General features: G+C 35.9%; 1 protein-coding gene across 2 annotated transcripts in view; it reads left to right on the forward strand.

The window, feature by feature from the left end:
• Nucleotides 1-20,117, forward strand: part of KPNA1 (karyopherin subunit alpha 1) — a 70,583-nt gene that overhangs the window by 37,997 nt on the left and 12,469 nt on the right. Inside the window, exons 4-11 of one of the 2 annotated variants that reach the window (XM_082624664.1) lie at nt 2,711-2,810; nt 4,866-4,960; nt 11,652-11,783; nt 12,572-12,660; nt 13,009-13,108; nt 13,667-13,830; nt 15,549-15,627; nt 19,327-19,452. In XM_082624664.1, coding sequence (XP_082480790.1) covers nt 2,711-2,810; nt 4,866-4,960; nt 11,652-11,783; nt 12,572-12,660; nt 13,009-13,108; nt 13,667-13,830; nt 15,549-15,627; nt 19,327-19,452 — 885 coding nt within the window. Of the gene's footprint in view, nt 1-2,710; nt 2,811-4,865; nt 4,961-8,018; nt 8,157-11,651; nt 11,784-12,571; nt 12,661-13,008; nt 13,109-13,666; nt 13,831-15,548; nt 15,628-19,326; nt 19,453-20,117 lie in introns of those variants that run through there. The other variant, XM_082624665.1, reaches the window with a different exon arrangement.

Genomic DNA, 20,117 nt, shown 5'->3' on the forward strand with positions numbered 1-20,117 from the left:
AAAAGGAAACTATATCTGTAAACTCATGGTTCATAAAATGTTTATTATATTTTGAATAACATGCAGTTAAACAGAATTAACTAATTGTGAGATCAATTCAGCTATTAAAACTTAAAAGGATAATTATAAAATTATTCCTTAAAAGTTGATAATAACCGATACTTTAAAGGAAATCCCAATTTGTTACTCATTCCAAGTACAAAATTGGACATATTCATAGGATTTTAAAAATTGATTCCACATCACAACTATTGGAATTTTCTATTGTAACCCATTTTGTAACTTTCTTGAGGTTGCATAAACAGATAAAAATTATGCTTTATTTATTTGGATCACACCTGTCTAGATTTCCAGTTTATTTTGGTCAATTGTATATGTTTTAATAGATCATATATATACATGGTTTTCAAAAAAGGAAAAATCTTCTCCTTCTGCCTTAGTCACCCAATTTCTTTCCCCACTGGCAACCACTGTTAGTAGATTCTTATTATTCCTTTTGAGAAAAACCCCTCTCTTTTTTTTGGCAAATAGTAGCATATTCACAGTATTTTATAGATTTTTTTCTCTTTTTTTTACTTCATAGATATCCAGTTTTTATGGACCAGCTTTCTTTTGGAATTAGAGCAGTTTAACTTGCTTTGGAATCTATGTAGACGTTATTGCCAACACTATTATTTTGTGGTGAACTCTTCTAGGCTCTTCAGGAAGTTGAAGAGTTCTCTTTTTTTTTTTAAAGTGGATGTTAAAGGATTATGAAGTATTTTGTGGACTGTATTAGTCAGGGTTCTACAGAGGAAACAGAACCAATTTAGGGGTGGGGGGAGAGGAAGAGAGAGAGAGATTGATCCACCGATTGTTTGATTTTAAGGAATTGGCTCATGCAATTGTTGGAGCTGTTAAGTCTGAAATCTGTAGGGTAAGCCAGTAGGTTGGAAATTGAGGTAAGAGTTGATATTATAGGGTTTGTTTTTTTTTGGCCACGCTGGGTCTTCGTTGTGGCACGCAGGTTCTTCTTCGCTGTAGCGTGCGGGCTTAGTTGCCCCACAGCATTTGGGATCTTAGTTCCCCGATCAGGGATTGAATCTGCATTCCCTGCATTGGAAGGCGGATTCTTAACCATTGGACCATCAGGGAAGTCCCGATATTGTAGTTTTGAGGCTGATTTCCTTCTTCAAGAAACTTCAGTCTTTGCTCTTCAGCTGATTGAATGAGGCCTACCCACATTTTGGAGGATAATGTGCTTCACTCAGGTGTACTGATTTAAATGTTAATCACACCTAAAATACTTTCACAGTAACATCTAGATTGGTGTTTGTCCAAACAACTGGGTACCATAACCTAACCAAGTTGACACATAAAATTAACTGTCCCAGTCTACAGTCCCAGGATGTCACTGTGGCATCCATACCCAACTTCTTAAACCATACTGAGTCTCAGATAAAGACAATGACAAGGTCATACCTCCTTGTAACATGATATAGCTATCCTGCATGCAGCTGAAAATGCACTAACCTTTTCCCCAGAAGGGGAAAAGTCCTTGGGTGATATTTACTTCTCTCTTGGATATCCTGTAACTTAAATACTCTGATGTGAAGTTAACAATATTTAAATACTATGAATGTAAAGTCAATACATCTTATGTTATATGATAAGGGGATAAGAGAGGGAAGAAAACAAAGATATATGTGGAAACATAATCATAGCAAAATCATACAGGTACTTTTGTTTATTCAGGAATCAGACTTATAAGTTTCAAAGTAGTTACTTTTCTGACTTGTAAGAGCAGAATGCTTCGTTCTCCCCATGGGTTATTCTTAAGTGTTAGGTATTGCTTACCAACCATGTTGCATGTACAACTCAGTGCAGCTTTCTTCACAGTTTATCTTGTTGACTGTTACCCTTCATGAAATGATAAGAACTTTATTTCATTGTGACAAATGATCCTGAGAAGAAAGTTTAACCACTAATGCTGAGGATGGCTTGTAGTGGGAAATGGGAAAGCGCTAGTAAAGCAAGAAACTAGTGGGAAACTGAAAAGTTTTAATAAAGCAAGAAAATAGAAATCTTAAATAAACTTAAGAGTCAGCTGTTGAATTTGACAGTGGCTAGAATCTGTGATTTATATAAGACTACTCTATACTCATTCAGTAAATATTTTTTGAGCATCTATAGTATGCCACCCATCAGGGATATAGTGGTAAGATAGACAGGGTGTTTGGCTTTCATGGAGGTTACAGTACACTGGGGGAACCTAAGCAATAAACAGATAACTAAGAAGAATAACTGATAACTGAAAAGGCCTGGGCATAGGATTAAAATAAGAGTGATGTGATCACAGAGATCGAGTAGCTGTTTTAGATTTGAAGGTCGGGAAAAGCTTTCTTTTATAATTTAACATTTAATCTGAATGACAAGGAACAGCCAGCCATGTGATGAGCAGGAGAGGAAGAATAATAAACGCCTTGTCTTAGTGTTTACTACTAACATTACTTTCTCACGGTTGTGAGCTTTCTAATGATAGACAAAGAGTTTTGGCTTCATCACATTATTAATCATCTCATACATTTATATATGCAAAGATTATCCTACCGTTGTGTAACTCTTGTAGACATAATTAACTCAGTAACTTGGCCACAATTTGTACTATCTTTGTTTTCCTTTGAACTTAAGTTAAAATTTTATTATATTTGTTTTTTGTTTGTGATTCCAGGGTGGTGTTATTACTTCTGACATGATTGAAATGATATTTTCCAATAGCCCAGAGCAACAGCTTTCAGCAACGCAGAAATTCAGAAAACTGCTTTCAAAAGGTGAGTTCTGAATATGTTAAGTATATTTTTAATTTATTTACAAAGTATTACTTTCCATAATCTATTTTTCACACTACAGATAACTTGCTTTGGAGTATCTCTATCAACAGAATAAAAGGACACATACAGACATATGTATATTATGAGCCATGGCTAATATTTGAATTTCCTTTTTTATTTGTGTGATCTTACCAGGACCAGAAGGCAGCATTATTTTCATTTCTGAGGTATCTTATAAAAGATCTTAAAGTGATAAGAACAGAGCAGTATTTCATGTTAATTCAAATTGAGAAAATCCACTCTTTTTTAAGAAAAACTTAAAATATTACTTGGAAGAGTAGTGATTGTTGATTCTAATGTTAGCAGTTTATCGCTGAAATTTAAGTATGGATTTATTGGTGGACAGGATAACTACCTTTTTGGTGTGTGTGTGTGTGTATAATTAGGGTAGAATGGGATATGATACTTCTTGTTATCTGGGCAAGTGAGAACTCTGGAACTCTGAGCCATATTAAAATGTTGATAGTAAATCAGCATTAAAACAGTTGACCACCCCCTCCCCCCCATAGTAAGTTACGGTTGTTTGGAGTCATTAGTGATAAATTAATATATCCCTTGAGGTTAACTGGAAAGAAAACCTACCACCAGAGCAAAAAATAATTGCTTTTTGGATGACAACCTGTTAAAAATAGCTGAAGGCCATTATCATATTACCTTCCCCACCCTTCTAAAAATGTCTTATCTCTTTTCAGCATGCTGAGATGGGTTTCTCAGATAATGTGGTTTTCCAAGGCCTTTCAACACTGTGCTACTTGCCTGCATGTATTCTAGTTTGCCAGCCATTCCTCTTAAAATGTGATAATTAGAATACAGTACTCTAGATGCATTCTTATTACTCTAAGGTGTGGTGGGAGATTGCCTTCCTTGTCCTGAAACTATACATTCCAATAATGTACTCCAGGCTAGCATCATTTATTTTGGTTTATTTTGGTAGTCATGGCATAGTAATGTTTCATTGCATTTTCAGCGGTCTATACTCCCTAGTACTTTTCTTTTTGGACTCTTTTTAGGTTTCGTCTGTGAAGTCATGTGGATTTTTAAAAATTGCTTTAAAAAAATCTAAAAGCTGAATTTTGCTTTATCCCTGTTTTATTGCCATCTTTGGCTTATTGTTACTCTTTGTATATGTTGTTTCTGTAATCTAGCATGTTAACTACGTCATTTTTATTGTCATCATCAAATTTATTTGTTGTGTTTATATGAATGGTTGATAAAAATGTTGAACCAGGCAAAGAACATGTCATTAGAGCTTGCTGCAAATTAACATTGAACCATTAGTCATCTCTTCCCAGTACAGGCCATTGACTTAGCGAAGAGTCCCTAGTAGTACTGTAATCCAGCTGCCATTTTTCTTGCGTAGCTACATGAATGTCATCAAAAACTTTGTCACATGTCTTGCTGAAATTACAATGCTAATTGTTTAGGACATTTCTTATCTATTTGCCCAACAAGTTTCTATTGAATGACTTTATTTATAAGATACTCTATTGTCATAAATGAAAATGAGATTAATTTAGCAAGTCATTCTTAGTGAATTTCTGCTGACTCCTACTTATCACTACAGCAGTAAAATTAGATCCTGCAAGCACAGAATCTCATCCAGTTTCTTCGGACAATTTATGTTAAATAAAAAAGAGAGACTTAAGACCCATACACAGAAAAAGGGTTAGAAGGAAGTATACCAAAATAATAACAGTGGTTGTCTTTTGATGTTTTTCCCCATACTTTCTAAGTTTTCTAAAATAGTAGAGGCAGTAATTTTAATTTTTAAGAATCCTGCCCATCATATTTCCATGTTAAGGCTTCCCTTATTATGAAATCTTTTAAGCTACCCTAGTCTCAAAGTGACTGAACTCAGTTTTACATTTACAACATGAAAGAGATGCTAAAAATGGAGGGAGGGATATTATGAAGTAAGTTTGAGCTTTATAAAGTCCTTGCCTTGAAATCAAAGGATTATTTTTCTTTTTTCCTTTTATTTTTATGGGGAGACAGAACCTAATCCTCCTATTGATGAAGTCATCAGCACACCAGGAGTAGTGGCCAGGTTTGTGGAGTTCCTCAAACGAAAAGAGAATTGTACATTGCAGGTGCGGACCATTTTCATTTCTTGCCTCATATCTTAATTCCCTTTACAAAGTTACATTTTGTATACAGATTTGTTACTTATTTTAATCTGCATGAAGGGTTAATTTTTTGATACTGATGTTCCTGACAACCACGTTGCAAGCTGCTTTGATAGCTTTGTTAACATCCAGGCCCTTGGTTTTACTCTTTAAAATTCTTGTTACTTTTTATTTTATGATGACTATGGATCATACTTACCCGGTAGGGAATTGTTTGCAGTAGAGGAGCCATTTTAAGGACCTAAGTGTGGACTATGTAAAATTTGGTTCTGAAGGATTTTTAGATTGTATTTGTTGGGTTTCTCAGGGCTGTGTAACATGGGCTAGATCAGAGACTCACTGATCCCCAAACCTGGTACTAATTAATCCTTCCCCTCCACCCCCAGCCCCACCCCAAAAGAGCTGACAAGGATGTAACCTTGTTGGGAATGTGTGTGCTTTCTCCTATGTTAATTTACTGTATTAGTACTGTTGTATAGGGGTTCCAAGAGAAAATTCTACAGCTTCTGGATTAGATAATTTTTACAGTAAAAAGAACCAACTATCAACTGACTCTCATCTTGGGAGTTATCTAGAAATTTAAAAATACTGTATTGTTCCTGAATAAAGTTGGAGCTTAAAGTAAGTAATTCAGTAGCTAGACTTCCTTGGAGTAACCAACTGAATCAATTTCTGAGTTATTCTTTAACAAATACCTGTGATTCCTAAATTCTCACTTGTAGGATCTAATGAGTGGCTCAGGCCCTTTAGAAAGATTCTGCAACTATAGAGATTGGTTAAGTCCTACATAGATTACAAAATGGGGTTATTTTTCCAAGTAAATATTTGCTAATAACAAGTTAATCATAAAGATAACTTTCACCCCCATGTTTACCTTTGCCTTACTCTAAGGGTGTAATAAGGACTGGGGCATCTTTATAAGTATAGGTAACAGCTCCTCTCCCCAGGTTCCTTACTGTCCAGAGCATTATTGATAATTCATAAGACTTGATGCTTTGTCTTGATATTTTCTCTCCTTTCCTCCCATCCCATCCTTCTCTCTCTTTTACTCTCTTTGTTGCGGTGATGAGTTCCTTCCAGAGGAAAAACAGGAAGTCCAGACAAGGTAGAGTACTTCAGTGTCCCATCAGTTTTTCTTCTCCAGTTTCACATTTACTAATCCCCAAGTTCATTTGAATTAAGATTCTTTTTTTGTTGGCTGCTTCCTGGATTGTAATTCTGGTCCCCATCTAAGGCCAGGATCACCAGACACCTGGAAAATAATCAGGTTCACCTAGAGAGCAAAGAAAGAGGACTTTTCTCAGAAAAAAAGGAAATCCAGACAACCAATACTGCAGAGAACAGAGCCTGAGCCCCTTAAGCAACCTGTCAAGAGAACCAGAGGGACCAAATGAAGAGCCTTACTGCAGTTTATCATTTGAAAAGCTTTGTAGGAAGAGGGAGGTAGGGAAAATTATCATTTTGTTCATGTGGAAGTATGTTTCTATCCTGTCTCTGACAATGAGAGTAATTCAGAGATGTTAAATTTACTCCTGGACTTAGCAGTTATTAGTAGGTGGTTGCAGAGGTCCAGTTCCTTAATGTGTTAAAGGAAGATGGTATAACTTTCTAGTCCTAAAGTGAAAAATATCAGAGAATTTGGTCTTTCCCCATCCCCACCTTCTCCAGTATTCCCTAAAGAGCACAGTATATTCTCTCAGACAGTGCCCTCTCCTGGCTAACACTTGTAAATTCTACATCATTTTTGATTTTGTAATCCTAGAGTTTGTATCTTAACACATCTGAAGATGAAAGCCTTCAGAAATCTCTAATTTGCTTCTATCAGAATTCTCAGATTCCACCCTTGTGCAGCCTAACTACTAATTAGGCTGAAAGATTGAGAAATGATTCCTCTGGAAGTGACCACCTCATGATTTTCACTTTAGCAATCCAAAGACTCTAGAGATAACGAACCTGTTTATTATATAAAGGTCATCATCCCCAGCTTTTCTTCTGTGTGTATTTAAACACAATACGGTGTTCTTTCTCCAGTGTGACTAATGGGTAACCTTGACTACCCCAGAAGCAGGAGGAGCAAATATATTGATGGAGACCTTAGAGCCAGGAGACTTCATTGTTAAATAATTAGACATGCTCTGGGAAGATCGGAGGGTATTCCTTCCTCTGTCTTCTTGGAGAGCGCTAGGATGTGAGTTATCCATGATATTCCTACCTGCTTATTAGAAATTTGAATAGTGTGTCTTTGGAATGGGGTGTTTGCCATTTCTCTTCTAGAAAGAGTAATAATATGTAGTCATGATAGATAAACTCAATAATAAATCACTGGACAAACTTAATCCCTTCATTCCATACATAAAGAACTGTGAATCCTAGTGAAGGGTTTCTTCACTTTCTTTCTGGCTTTCCTTATCAGTGAGATACTGCAAACCAGGGAGATAAAAATGCCTGCTTTTGGCAGTGCTACCTAGATACTCACTTGCCCTCAAATGAGATGAATATGGGTGGAATCTAGGACTTTGGAAGCCGACTCTGCCGTTTAACTAACAGCATTCTCAAACACAGTGACATGTAGGCCTCAGCCATACATGAGAACCTTGACATGAGATTGGTCTGCCTTATGGTATATTCCCTGGGCCCACTTGGTTTGTTTTTTTGAGTCCAGGTCCCACATCTTTGTACTGTCCTTTGCAGTGCCGAGATGGTGTATTCCCAAACCTTCTTATAGAAGCTTATAAAAATAGCTAGAAATAAGTAAATTGCCTCCTAGTTCCAGTCATTAAACAGATACTCCTCTTAAAGTTTTAAATTTGAATTAAATTGGTTTAGTTTTCCCATTTCTGCCTTTCTTGTCCACACTAAAAGCTTAATGTGGTAAACTGCAGTTAAGCCTTCATCTTCCTATGTTTTTTCCCCATCTTCATTGATCCCTCTACCTATCTTAAAAGGTTGCTCAGATGACTCAGGCACTGTTCTCTGCAGAGTTTGATATCTGGATTTATTTTTCTGATGTGAGCCTCTCTTTTCACTTGCTCTCCAGGTGAGCCTGGCATTTGCTAGGAACCAGAGTGGAACCGGCAAAGTGGCCAGCAACAGAGTCCTGATCCAAATGGAGAAAGGGAACCAGGCGTACTTCAACCTGGAGTGGGAAACTTGATAGGAGGTCAGAAGTACTTCAGTTTTGGATTCTCATTTTCCTTATTTTAAGGAACTGAGCACCAGAAGGTAGAGATTGAGAAAGGAAAGAGGGAACATACCAAAATCTTCAGCGTGCCCTTCAGATTTCAGTTGTAGCCTTATTTAGAAAGTTCTGGACAGTGAAAAATAATAGTGGAATTACAATTGTAAGCAATCACAGCTGCATGACAGGTTGTTTCCTTGCATGATGCCATTCTTGGAACACTAAGAATATAGTAGTTTAAAACAACAAAGAGGAGTAAAGATTATAATAATTTTGGGTACTACTTCAGGTGATACCATTTCTTAAGTTTTTTTCATTTCATCATGTTGCTGAGTTTTTCTTGAGTTTCATGGTTACTTAAATTACCTTTTCTGGCCATTTCTATTATAACTTTATGCAATTGTTTTTGATATCAACTCTGGACATTCCCATTTCACAACTCTCTTTCATGTTAAAATCTAGTCTGGGACCTGAGACGGAAATGTTCACCCCACTCAAAAAAATAAAGACTGCAATACCCAGTGAAAGAGAAACTACATCATTCAAAGTACAACCAGTTTTTTAAAAACATACTTACATATTAAACACATTTGAAAGTTGCTTCTTCCAACACTTTAATAGGGGTCTATACTCATGAGGAATTCTCAGTCTCTCTTTTTCTCTGCCTCTCTCTCTCTCTGCCTCTCTCTCTGTTTCTGTCTCTCACTCTCTCTCCTCCTGCCTCCTTCTCATGTCACACATATACACATGGGTATAGAAAATTGCACAAATAGAGCTTGATAAGTTTTTACAAGGTAAACATCACAGTAATCAGTGCCGTGTGTGTGTTTGTGTGTGTGTGTGTATGTGTTTTAATGCCTCATTAATCCATGAATATGATTTGAGTTTTCACTGGCCCTCTGGTTATAGTTATTCATCTACTTCTTTCCCCGGTAATGGCAAAACTACTTTCCGATTTCCATTCTTACCAAGATGAATCTTCTTTGCATTCAGAGGTTATAATTGTTATGTACTTCTTAGTGATAAACATAACTCTGGTACATTCTTCTTTTGTTGAGAAGTCCTAATCCAAGTTTCTTCCATTCATGTTCTGGCTATTATTTACTTATTCTCCATTCTCCTAATCATTGTCACTCTATTTTGTTTTGCTTCTCCATTTTATTCATTTCAGTGGCATCTGGAAATCTCTCTTTTTCTGGGAGACCTCTGGGGCTAAACCTCATCAGACAAACAGCAGTTTGACTTCTGTTAGCAATTATTATTCTAATTTCTTTTCATTGATAACTCTTTAACATATCCTTTATCTACTCAGTTTATTGTCACCATTTCTTTTGCATCAAAATCTCACTGCAAACCTTTTTCTCTTTGATATAGATAGCTATGTATGCTGATCTTATTCATTCTTCACAGGTTGCTTTTCCTCAAAGTTTTCATTTTTTTGACATGGTCTCAGATGCTGATGACTCTCTGTTGAACTTTGAGCCTTTCTTCTTGTAGGAAAGTTTGCTTTTGTACTCACTTCATATGTCTCTTTTACTAGTTCATTTTCCTAGTAAGCAAAAGAAGCTTCATTTTAGGTGAACTGTGTTTTCCTTTTAGCATACCCTAAATAATCTGTCGTATCATTATTTGAAATTTCTTGCCCTAGATACCAAAACTGCAAGCAATTGGAAGACTCTTATCAGTGTTACAGGTGTGTTTCAGAGAGGAAAACTATGGTTGGGGCCATAAGCCTACTAGATTAGGAGGCTGTAATCTAGCTCTCTTTGACTGGCATTACTCAAATGATTAGTGATCATTGGATCTTTTTCTGATAGTTTCCTCATTCATAAACTAGAAAAGCCAGGCTTCTCTGGGTTGTTGTAAGGAACACCTGAGAGTATGTGAATAATGCTTTGAAAATATAAAGTACTGTATAAATGTCAAGTTTCAATTCAGACAGATTGAAAAGGGTTTGAACATTGGTTTGAGTAGTAATTTAATTAGAGGTGATAGGAGTTTTTATTTTGTGATACTCAGTGTTTAAAAGTCTCCTGAACTTCTCTTATAGCAAAGAGTTATCAGGCAAAAAAATGTTTAATTGTGGTGCTCCTAGTCTGGCCTCCCTGCTGCTGTAATATCAGTGTCCTAACTAGCTATCAGACCACTTTATTTCACTTCTGTATATCAAATTTTAGGTTTCTTTGAATATCCCTTCTTTAAGTGTCTTCTGCTATAAATTTACTATCATTCATGTAGCTTCGGACTGGGCTAATCAGGTTGTCTTCCCATTTCTTTCATTTTCCCGTACCCCAAGTGATTGATGATTTAATTTTCCATATGACAACTGCCTTTCAATTGACCCAAAAGCTTAAAGGAGTCACAGCTCCATCTTTTGATGACTTTTTATTGATTTCTCATTCAAGGGGCATGTCACTGAATTTTTTTTACCCCCCATATGTGCTTCATTAAAGAATATTAAATAGAAGACAGAACAGGAGAAGGAAACAAAACTAAAGTTTAATTAAGAACTCTAAATAGAATTGTAATATAAGAGTTCATTCTTGGATTTTAAGAGGTCATTCTTGGATTACATCATATTAGGCTAAAGAGTCAAGTTACTGTAGAGATGTGTAGAATTAATAACGTGCTATATTTTTTGTGGGCCATAATTTCCTTCATACTGTTTACCAGTTTATCAACCTTTAAGAATGCTCTTTTTAAAAAAGTCTTACCTCTGTGCCTTGGTTTGGAGACTTCTCATTTATTGGAAGCTCTTATGCTCTGAAGTTGCCATTTCTGTTAGTTGTATGCCTGTTAACTCCTTTCGGACTACTTATTTCAATTGTCTTCTGCCTTTTTCACTCTACCTATATTTTACACATTTTACAGTTTTATTTTTTCCCCATTTCACTCTGCCCGTTTTATAGAAATTATTTAATTTTATTTTTATTAGATAATAAACATGGTTTAAGGCCAAAAGGTACATAAAGGCTTTACTGTAAGTGCCTATCCTTCCCATACTTGTTTCCCATTCACCTCGAGCTCTCTATGTAAGTGACAAGTATTTACAGTTTATTGTGACTCCTTCAAGAGATATTCTGTGCAATAAGTAAATTAATGCATATATTCCTTCTTAACCCTTTTGGAAAATACAGTATGGTACCATATTAATGTACATTGTTTTTCTTTTTTATTTTTCCTCCATTTATGTCTTGGGAGATCATTCCATGTCAGTATATGAAGCACTCCGTCATTATTCTTACGGTCTCATGTCAGCTCTGCCTTGATCTGAAATTTTAGACACCCTGAGTATTCCTCTAGGCTAAGGTTATTTCTTCAGGAATAATTCATTTAAAATTAATATAGTATTTACCTGATAGATTATGTGTAAATAATGATCTCAGATTCTTTTCTTCATGCACAGAAAACCTATTGTTATAAGTAAACAAGCTATTAAATTCTAATAAGATAATGAAATTATTTTTATCTTTATAGTTTGAGTCAGCTTGGGTACTGACAAATATTGCTTCAGGAAATTCTCTTCAGACCCGGATTGTGATTCAGGCAGGAGCTGTGCCTATCTTCATAGAGTTGCTCAGCTCAGAGTTTGAAGATGTCCAGGAGCAGGTAAAAATTGAAACAAGTAAAGAGAAGCAGGTCAAAGAATACAATTTTTCCCTTCAGTCTTATATTCAGAGTCTCAGTTTTACCGCTTGGATATGACAATCCATGGTTCATCACATGAAATTTTAATTACTGCAAAGTTTGTCAAATTCATAAATATAAATCATTACTAAATGAATATGACTTTCTTCTACAGCTTTATTGAGGTATAATCAACCTACAGTAAACTGCATATGGTTACAGTGTATAATATGATAAGTTTTGACATATGTATATACCCATGAAACTGTCATTACAGTCAAGATAATTAATATATCCATCATCCCCAAAAGTTGAGTAAAGTTTTCTGCATTTTGGTTGCTCTTAAATTCTTGGCTCACTGTTTTCTTTTGTAAGCAAGCTTAAAATACATTTGTAATCAGCTGAGTAAGCCATTTGGATCTCTGCTATGTTCCAAGGGCTGTATGGAATGTTACTTAAGGGTAGGGCCCCCTAAGATTAAGAATATGTATAAGAACTGGTACCTCCTTTTAATAAGTTTACTCCCATGAGTATTCACATGTATACTTATATAATAGTATTGATCTTCTTCCACCAATCCCACAACTATTTCATTTGACTCCCTGTTGAGTGAACTTAGGGGTTTTAATAGTTAATGTCCATGTATAATATGTTGATTAACTACTGTATAATTTTGTAAAGAGTTATTGTGATATGTTGGCATATTTTTTGAAAGAATTATGAGAAAACTAAAGTCTACAGCCTGTCATTAATGAATAATTCTTTCACAGGCAGTCTGGGCTCTTGGCAACATTGCTGGAGATAGTACCATGTGCAGGGACTATGTTTTAGACTGCAATATTCTTCCCCCTCTGCTGCAGTAAGTTTCTTTCTTTTTTTCTTTTTTTTTTTGTGAGTAATAAAAATACAGGAAGTTCCTCAGAAAGCAATGCATCTTTGGAAATCATTTTGGATTTCTTAGTGTTACTTTTCATTACAGATGTTTTCTTACTAACTTGTTCAGATCATTTCCTTGGGCATCCTATCTTACTCAAGTGCCAAAATTTTGAATTCCTTGTGTTAGAATTAATTAAGCTTTATTGTTGTGGAGAAGAGCTGTTTGAAGACATCTGTTTATCAGTAGCATTAAGTGGTTAAATATTTATATTATGCCATCAGAGAATTAATGCCCATTATATCATTTACCATTGCATCATTATGCTTATAGGTTATTTTCAAAGCAAAACCGCCTGACCATGACCCGGAATGCAGTATGGGCTTTGTCTAATCTCTGTAGAGGGAAAAGTCCCCCTCCAGAATTTGCAAAGGTAAGGATTATGCTTGTGGGAAATCGGCAGAAAAAGTACAGTTAAAAGAGTCTAAGAACCAATATTAATGTGAATAGAAAGAGAATAATTTGTTTCTAGAAAAATAGGTCTTTTTGATTTTTGTTTGAATTTGGAATAAATTTTCACTGCCTTTAAAAAGCTCTGAATTACTCTTAAAACATAGCATTTTTTGTTTCTAACAAAGTATCTAAAATGCAGAATTTCCTAGCTTTAACACTTAGGAAAATTCCTTTACCTCTCTGATCTACAAAGAGTGTTTTGACAAGGAATCTCACTCTGAGAATTGGTATATATTAAACTTTGCTCTTTGGAATTGTTTTCCTTGGGCTCTGACTACCTCATCAAAGTAAACTGCAAGGTTATTGACAGCATTCCCAAAGATGGAAATGTCACTTGGCCACTTACTGCTCCATCTCCAGAAGTATTAATCACACCAGAAGTCACCAGGTGTGTGCCTGGTTGCTTTCTGGAGTTTCCCCCCTCATTTCTTGCTTTTATTCTGTTGAATTTCATAATCATATCATCTTCCCTTTATAGGTTTCCCCCTGTCTGAATGTGCTTTCCTGGTTGCTGTTTGTCAGTGACACTGATGTACTGGCTGATGCCTGCTGGGCCCTCTCATATCTATCAGATGGACCTAATGATAAAATTCAAGCAGTCATTGATGCAGGAGTATGTAGGAGACTTGTGGAGCTGCTGATGTAAGATATCTTAAAGTGTGTCTGTTCTTTTGTCTCTCATATTAGTTTTCTAGTTGCTGATACTTAAATATTAATGCATTATACTGATTTATTGTGCTTTAGGCTACTGTCTTTTGTTACTTTTTTATACTCATGTCAAATCTGTGTGTTTGATTGTTTTGAGGGTTATAAAGAACTTCTCACTCTTCTGCTGTAAGCAGCCCTTTAGCAGAAACATTTGGAAAACTTTGATCTATGTAATTCTAGCTCATGATTAATGACCTGAGACCAACCACTGGATAGCAGAAGGCACACTGCCACTAAAAACAGTCATTTCTTCATCTTTTTGTCTCATTTAGAGCTTAACCTAGACTGGTGTCAGACCTTGAATTTTATTTTGCTATATCTCTTTGTGATGCCTTTCATTTATGAAGTGGAAGATTTACCGATGGCATAAATAATTTGAGACTGTATTAATCAAATTTTTAGAAAATAATATCAGAGAAAAAAATTAAGAGTGATAACATAATGGGGAAATAGTACAATTACAAGCCATGTGAAATTTATTGGAGTAAGTACAAAGTAGATGCAAGGAAATATTGCCCCGAAGATGACATGTGGAATGAATTAGATAGTATAATATATACAGTATAAAACTCTGGGGTTGGGCTTCCCTGGTGGCGCAGTGGTTGAGAGTCCGCCTGCCGATGCAGGGGCCACGGGTTCGTGCCCTGGTCCGGGAAGATCCCACATGCCGCAGAGCGGCTGGGTCCATGAGCCATGGCCACGGAGCCTGCGCGTCCGGAGCCTGTGCTCCGCAACAGGAGAGGCCACAACAGTGAGAGGCCCGTGTACCGCAAAAACAAACAAACAAACAAAAAACCCAAAAAAAACCTCTGGGGTTATAGACGGGGTACAGATCAGTGGCATAATGCTGTTGTGAATTAAAAGCAATATAATGCTGGAGGACTCAGAAGTACATCATTCAGAATCTGGGAGAGTCACCTTTTGTACTCTTTAGTCTCTAGATTACTAAATATTTTAACCATTTCTTTTTAGTCGTCGGATCTTAAATGTGGAGAAACTGGCATAGTTTTGAGAAGAGTGATCAATCTCATTAAAGGGGAGAGAAAATAAGATATTTAAGGAAAGTTAAAGGATATTAACTTACTTAGCCTGAAATCAAGACTTAATATCTGTCTTCAGATATATAAAAGATTTGTGGAGGGGTTTTTCAGACCATTAAGTCAGCTGAGGTTTAGTAGAAAGAGCCTACTATTTGAAGTATGAAGCCTGGCTTTCATTTTCAAGTTAGCTCAACTGTTGATATATTTTTATTCCTGTGAAAATTAAATGATTTGTAAAACTTAAAAGTGCTGTATAAATGTTACTATCTCTTTCCATTATCTCAGCAACCATAGAGACCAAGTAAAGAGGAAATGAAACCTGCATTAATGAATGAGAGGGAAAACTTGGACTCCAGGTGATTGAATACCTGGGAAGGGTTATTAGAACAGATTTGTAGTTTTTATCCAAAAATACTAAACAAAAGGAAAGATAGCCTTTCTTGGGGACACCAAAAACATTTCCTCATCATGATAGGGTTCCTTTAATAACCACCATAGGTACCTTTCTGCTCCAAGAACCGATCACATATTAATTTCTTTTGGGTTTCAGCCGTAAGGAAAAGAGATTAAAGATAGAACTGTTGGATATAACACATCTTTTTATGATTGCAGGCATAATGATTATAAAGTGGTTTCTCCTGCTTTGCGAGCTGTGGGAAACATTGTCACAGGCGATGATATTCAGACACAGGTATGAATAAAATGGTAACTATTTCTTTTTTCTTTCAGAATAGCAGATTGACCCCTCATGATTATGTTTCTGTTACAGTATTTAACTCCATGGGGAGAAATGATACTTTGTTTCATTAATGTTTGTTAAAAGTGTTGGCTTTGGCACCTACTTTCAATACCTTCACTATCTCTGTCTTGACCTATTGCTTTGTGGCAATTTTGGGTTCCCCTATGGTGTAACTTATCCTTTTGGTTCTGTTTATTTCCCACTGCTTCTACTTGAAGGGGTTCTTGTGAACATCAGAAGCCTCTAGTAGCATCTTTCTGTCATCTTCCTCTTATCTTCCCTGATGGCTTCCTCCTTTTTGTACATGGTAAGTTTCCTATGTGAGAAGTATCTTCCCTGCTCGTTCTTAATGTCACCTTCTATTCCATTCAAATTTTATATCAAGATACATCACTCACAGTGGATTGTTCTAGCCATTTTTCTTCTTGATCTCTCAGATACATTGGCATCATCTTTAAAATTATCTTCCTAGGCTTCTGTGGTGTTGAAGTATTTTGGGTCTTCTGCCTCACTGTCCATTTATTTCTCCTTAGCAAGTTCCTTTACCTGTTCTTTTCTGTTCATGGGATTATCCCCTGGAGGGGATTAGTTTTAGCCTTAGCTCTTTCTTAGCCAGCTCTGACTTTCAGCAAGACACTTAATGTCTTCACTTTTCTAATCTCTAAAATTAGGAGACTGAATTTGTTCTCAGGTGTCTTCCAACTCTTAATATTTAACTTTAAATTTATTCTGTCCACAAGGGAACTCATTATTTTTCCTGGTGTATCTGGACCTCTGCTTATTTATGTTCTGGTCTCAGTGAATGGCCCCAACAGTTACCCAAGCCAAAAACCTGGACATTAGTTTGATTATTCCCTTTCTGCCACCTTTCTCATCAGTCACTAATGACTGCCATTTCTACTCGTTCCTTGCAGTGCTTAGTTCAGACATTTCTTGTACCATTCCCATATCACTAGAAGGATGCTTGTAAAATGCAAATTTGATCGTGTCATTCTCTTAAAATCTTTTTATGGCCCCCTGTTGTCCTTGGACAGTGTTTAAGATCCTTTAAAATCTGGCACCTGTATAATGAAATGCTGTGCAACAGAATGAAGAAGGTAGTAGGCATGTATATGGAAAGGTTTCTAGGTTCTGTTGTTTAAAAAGAAAAACAAGGGGCAGAATAGTATGTAGGATATATTACTATTTGTGTAAAAAACGGGCAGGGAGGAGAGGAGAAGAAAACAATGTATGTTTTTGATTGTATTTGCATAAAATTTCTCAGGAAGCATACACAGGAAGCTAATAACATTGGTTGTCTCTGTGGAGAACCAGGTAGCTGGGGTATAGGAATGGAAAGGAGGCTTTTAACTATATAGTCCTTTTTATTTTCTGAATTTTAAAACCATATTGGTATATTTGCTATTCAGAAAAAGTTTCTGTCTGCCCCCTCCCATGACATGCTCTGTGCTTTTGCCATGTTTGTTCCGCTGTTATTAGCTATGACCACGCTCACTTCTGAGATTTAACACATGGCTTGCTTCCCTCTGCAGGGAACATACGCTTCCATCCCCATCCCTGTTCTGACCAGTCCCTCACACAAATCCTAACTCTGCCACTAATGCCTTTTCATTCTTCAAGTCTTGCTATTAACATTTTCTCCAAGAAGCTGACTCTTAAATTAGGTGCTCCTTGTTTTGTTTCATCCATCATAGCACTTACCACACTGTATTGTAACTGTCCACTAGATTGTAAGCTTGTAGATGTGGAACTGTGTCATTCTTGTTCATTTTTGTTGCTTCTACAGTAGTCCCTGGCACAATGTATAGAGACTCAAAAAATATTTACTGAATAAATGAAGTTCTGAACCTATACATCTAGTTCCAGCCTCTCTCAAGTTCCAGTCCCATGTCTCCAGTACCTGTCTCGCCTTCTCGTCTTGGTTTTTCCCATTTCAGTTAATGGTACAACTGTTCACCCAGTCTTGAAACTTTGCAGTCATATTTGGTGTCTCCATCTCTCACACTTTGTATAGCAAGTCAGCAGGTTTTACTGATTCTTAGTGTTTCTAGATCCACATCTGATTACCTTAGTTTGGGCCCTGTTTTCTCACATGCTGGGGTTGTTGCTGTACCTATCTTATTCATCCTCCTGCTCTCCCAGGCATTTACCCCTCTCAGTGTATTCTTCCTAATAACAGCTTAATCTTCCCTAAATTAACTTTGTTCACATTATTTTCCTCCTAGAAACAATGAGCTTCTTTAATGCCTGTGAGATAAAGAACCATTTCAGCATTTTTTCATTTCTAACCCTTCTGTCTGCTGTGTCCTCCCTCTTCTTTGCTTATGAAATCCTGTCTGTGTTTCAAGGTGTTCCCCCCCCACCCCCTCCCATGAAGTGTTTTTTTCCTTACTACTCCTCCCCAGGTATTCTTTAACTTCTGACATGCTTATTTTCCACACCACATCTTTGGCATTTAAAAATGCTTTGTGATGTCTTTCACACTGTTATTTGGAAAGACTGTACCTGTTAAACCACAAGTTTTGTTATTTTTTGAGTTAATTTAATAGGCAAAAATTGGCTTCATTTTAATTTGCATTTCTTTTGTTACTTTGTGAGGTAATTTTCTATTAAAAATGTAGTTTCTCTTACCAATTTACATATTAAAGACAGCAACGCTTTTTCCATTGCAAATACTTTTTCACATTGTGTGGTGTGCATTTTAATTTTCATATGATTTTTGACATGCAAAAATTTCTATTTGGTGAAATTTTAATTTTTCCCCTATAATTTCTTCTATTGTTTTTATGCTTGGAAAGTCCTTCACTGTCCCCAAACCAGCTATTAACTAATATTTTCTTCTGCTTTATGGTTTCTTTTTTATATTTACTCTTTAAATAGGTTGCAGATTTATTTTACTGTTTGGTGTTAAGAATTGATTTAAAAAAAATTTTCAACTAGTTGCCCCTTATTCTAGTACCATCTATTAAATAAGACTACCAGTAATTGGAGGAAGAAAGGATTAATTTTATTACATACTTATTAATTCTTTATAAATACTTGTATTTATTTCTAGACTAGATATCCTATTCTTTTGTTCAGTGATTGATTCTTGAGCCTGTCACATATGATTTTAATCATTATAACTTTATGATTTTAGTTTCTGGTAGAGTAGATCTCCTTGTTCATGTATATTTGTCTATCGTCCTCACCTTTGTAAGCTGTTTGATAGCTGGGGGCATATACTTTTAATCTTTGTATCCTATAAAGCACCTGGTATACTTAACTAAGCATGTATTGATTCCTTGACTTCCAGGTAGAGAATTATCAGAAGACTTAAAAATCTGAGACCACTTATGAATTTCTGGCCACTTGATACATTTACCCAAAAGACATTTTAATATGCTATAGGCATAGGAAAGTGAATAAGGCATATTGTGCCATATTAAGTATGTTTAGCAGTTGTGAGTGTATATAATGAAACTGCTTTGATAATCTTAGAAATGAATTCTTATTAGCAGTGAGTACTTTTTTACATATATAAAGTTATTTCTAAAATTTCAAGGAGAGATGTTATTTCTTTGTATTTTCTGAAAATAAAGTCTTTGAGTTAAAGGTTTACTTCAGTTTGGATTAATACAATAAGTAAAATTTTCAAACTTTTTTCTTTAGGTAATTTTGAATTGCTCAGCTCTGCAGAGTTTATTGCATTTGCTGAGTAGCCCAAAGGAGTCTATCAAAAAGGAAGCATGTTGGACAATATCTAACATCACAGCTGGAAATAGGGCACAGATCCAGGTAATCTCATAGCACCTGTCTTTTTTTCTGTATTTTTATTAGTTAAGGTTTTTTTTCAGTCAGCCTGTAAAGTATGTATAATTTTTCATTATTGCCTTGGAGAACACTAATTTCCAATGTTGTCTTATTGAGTCTACTTCTTACTTTTTTTATCCAACATTATAGAGGTTAAATCTTTTGAAACTTACACTTAGGCCTTGGTTTTTTCTCTTTGCCTTTAATATTTGATGATTTGTCAAGATCTGAGAAACAGTATCTTGTATTTTCAAAATGTTTTGATGGACTTTACGCTAAACAGATTGGCTTTACTCCTGCCAAATAAAATATTTCTTTTCCAGTGGACCCATGTGTTGGATTGCTTTAATTTTTCATGACTCTTCGGGGACCCAGTTTTCTCTAAATGGTTATGTGCCCTTTACTTTTGTCCTTGTATTAGTGGGAGAGTAATCCAAGTGAAAGGCTAAGCCGTAGGCCAAATGGTTCAGAATAGGCCATGAGAAAGGCTGGAATAATGAGTTGGAAAAGATATACCATAGACTTACGGGACTTGGAGCTGAGTGTAATCATAGAGGTCATCTAACCCAGCATTCTCAATTAAAGATGAAACCGAGGCTCAGAGAAATAAAATGATTTGCTCAAGGATACCTCTAGTAAATGACAGGACC

Source organism: Mesoplodon mirus, assembly GCF_964341445.2.
Source record: "Mesoplodon mirus genome assembly, chromosome: 6".
Lineage (NCBI taxonomy): Eukaryota > Metazoa > Chordata > Mammalia > Artiodactyla > Ziphiidae > Mesoplodon > Mesoplodon mirus.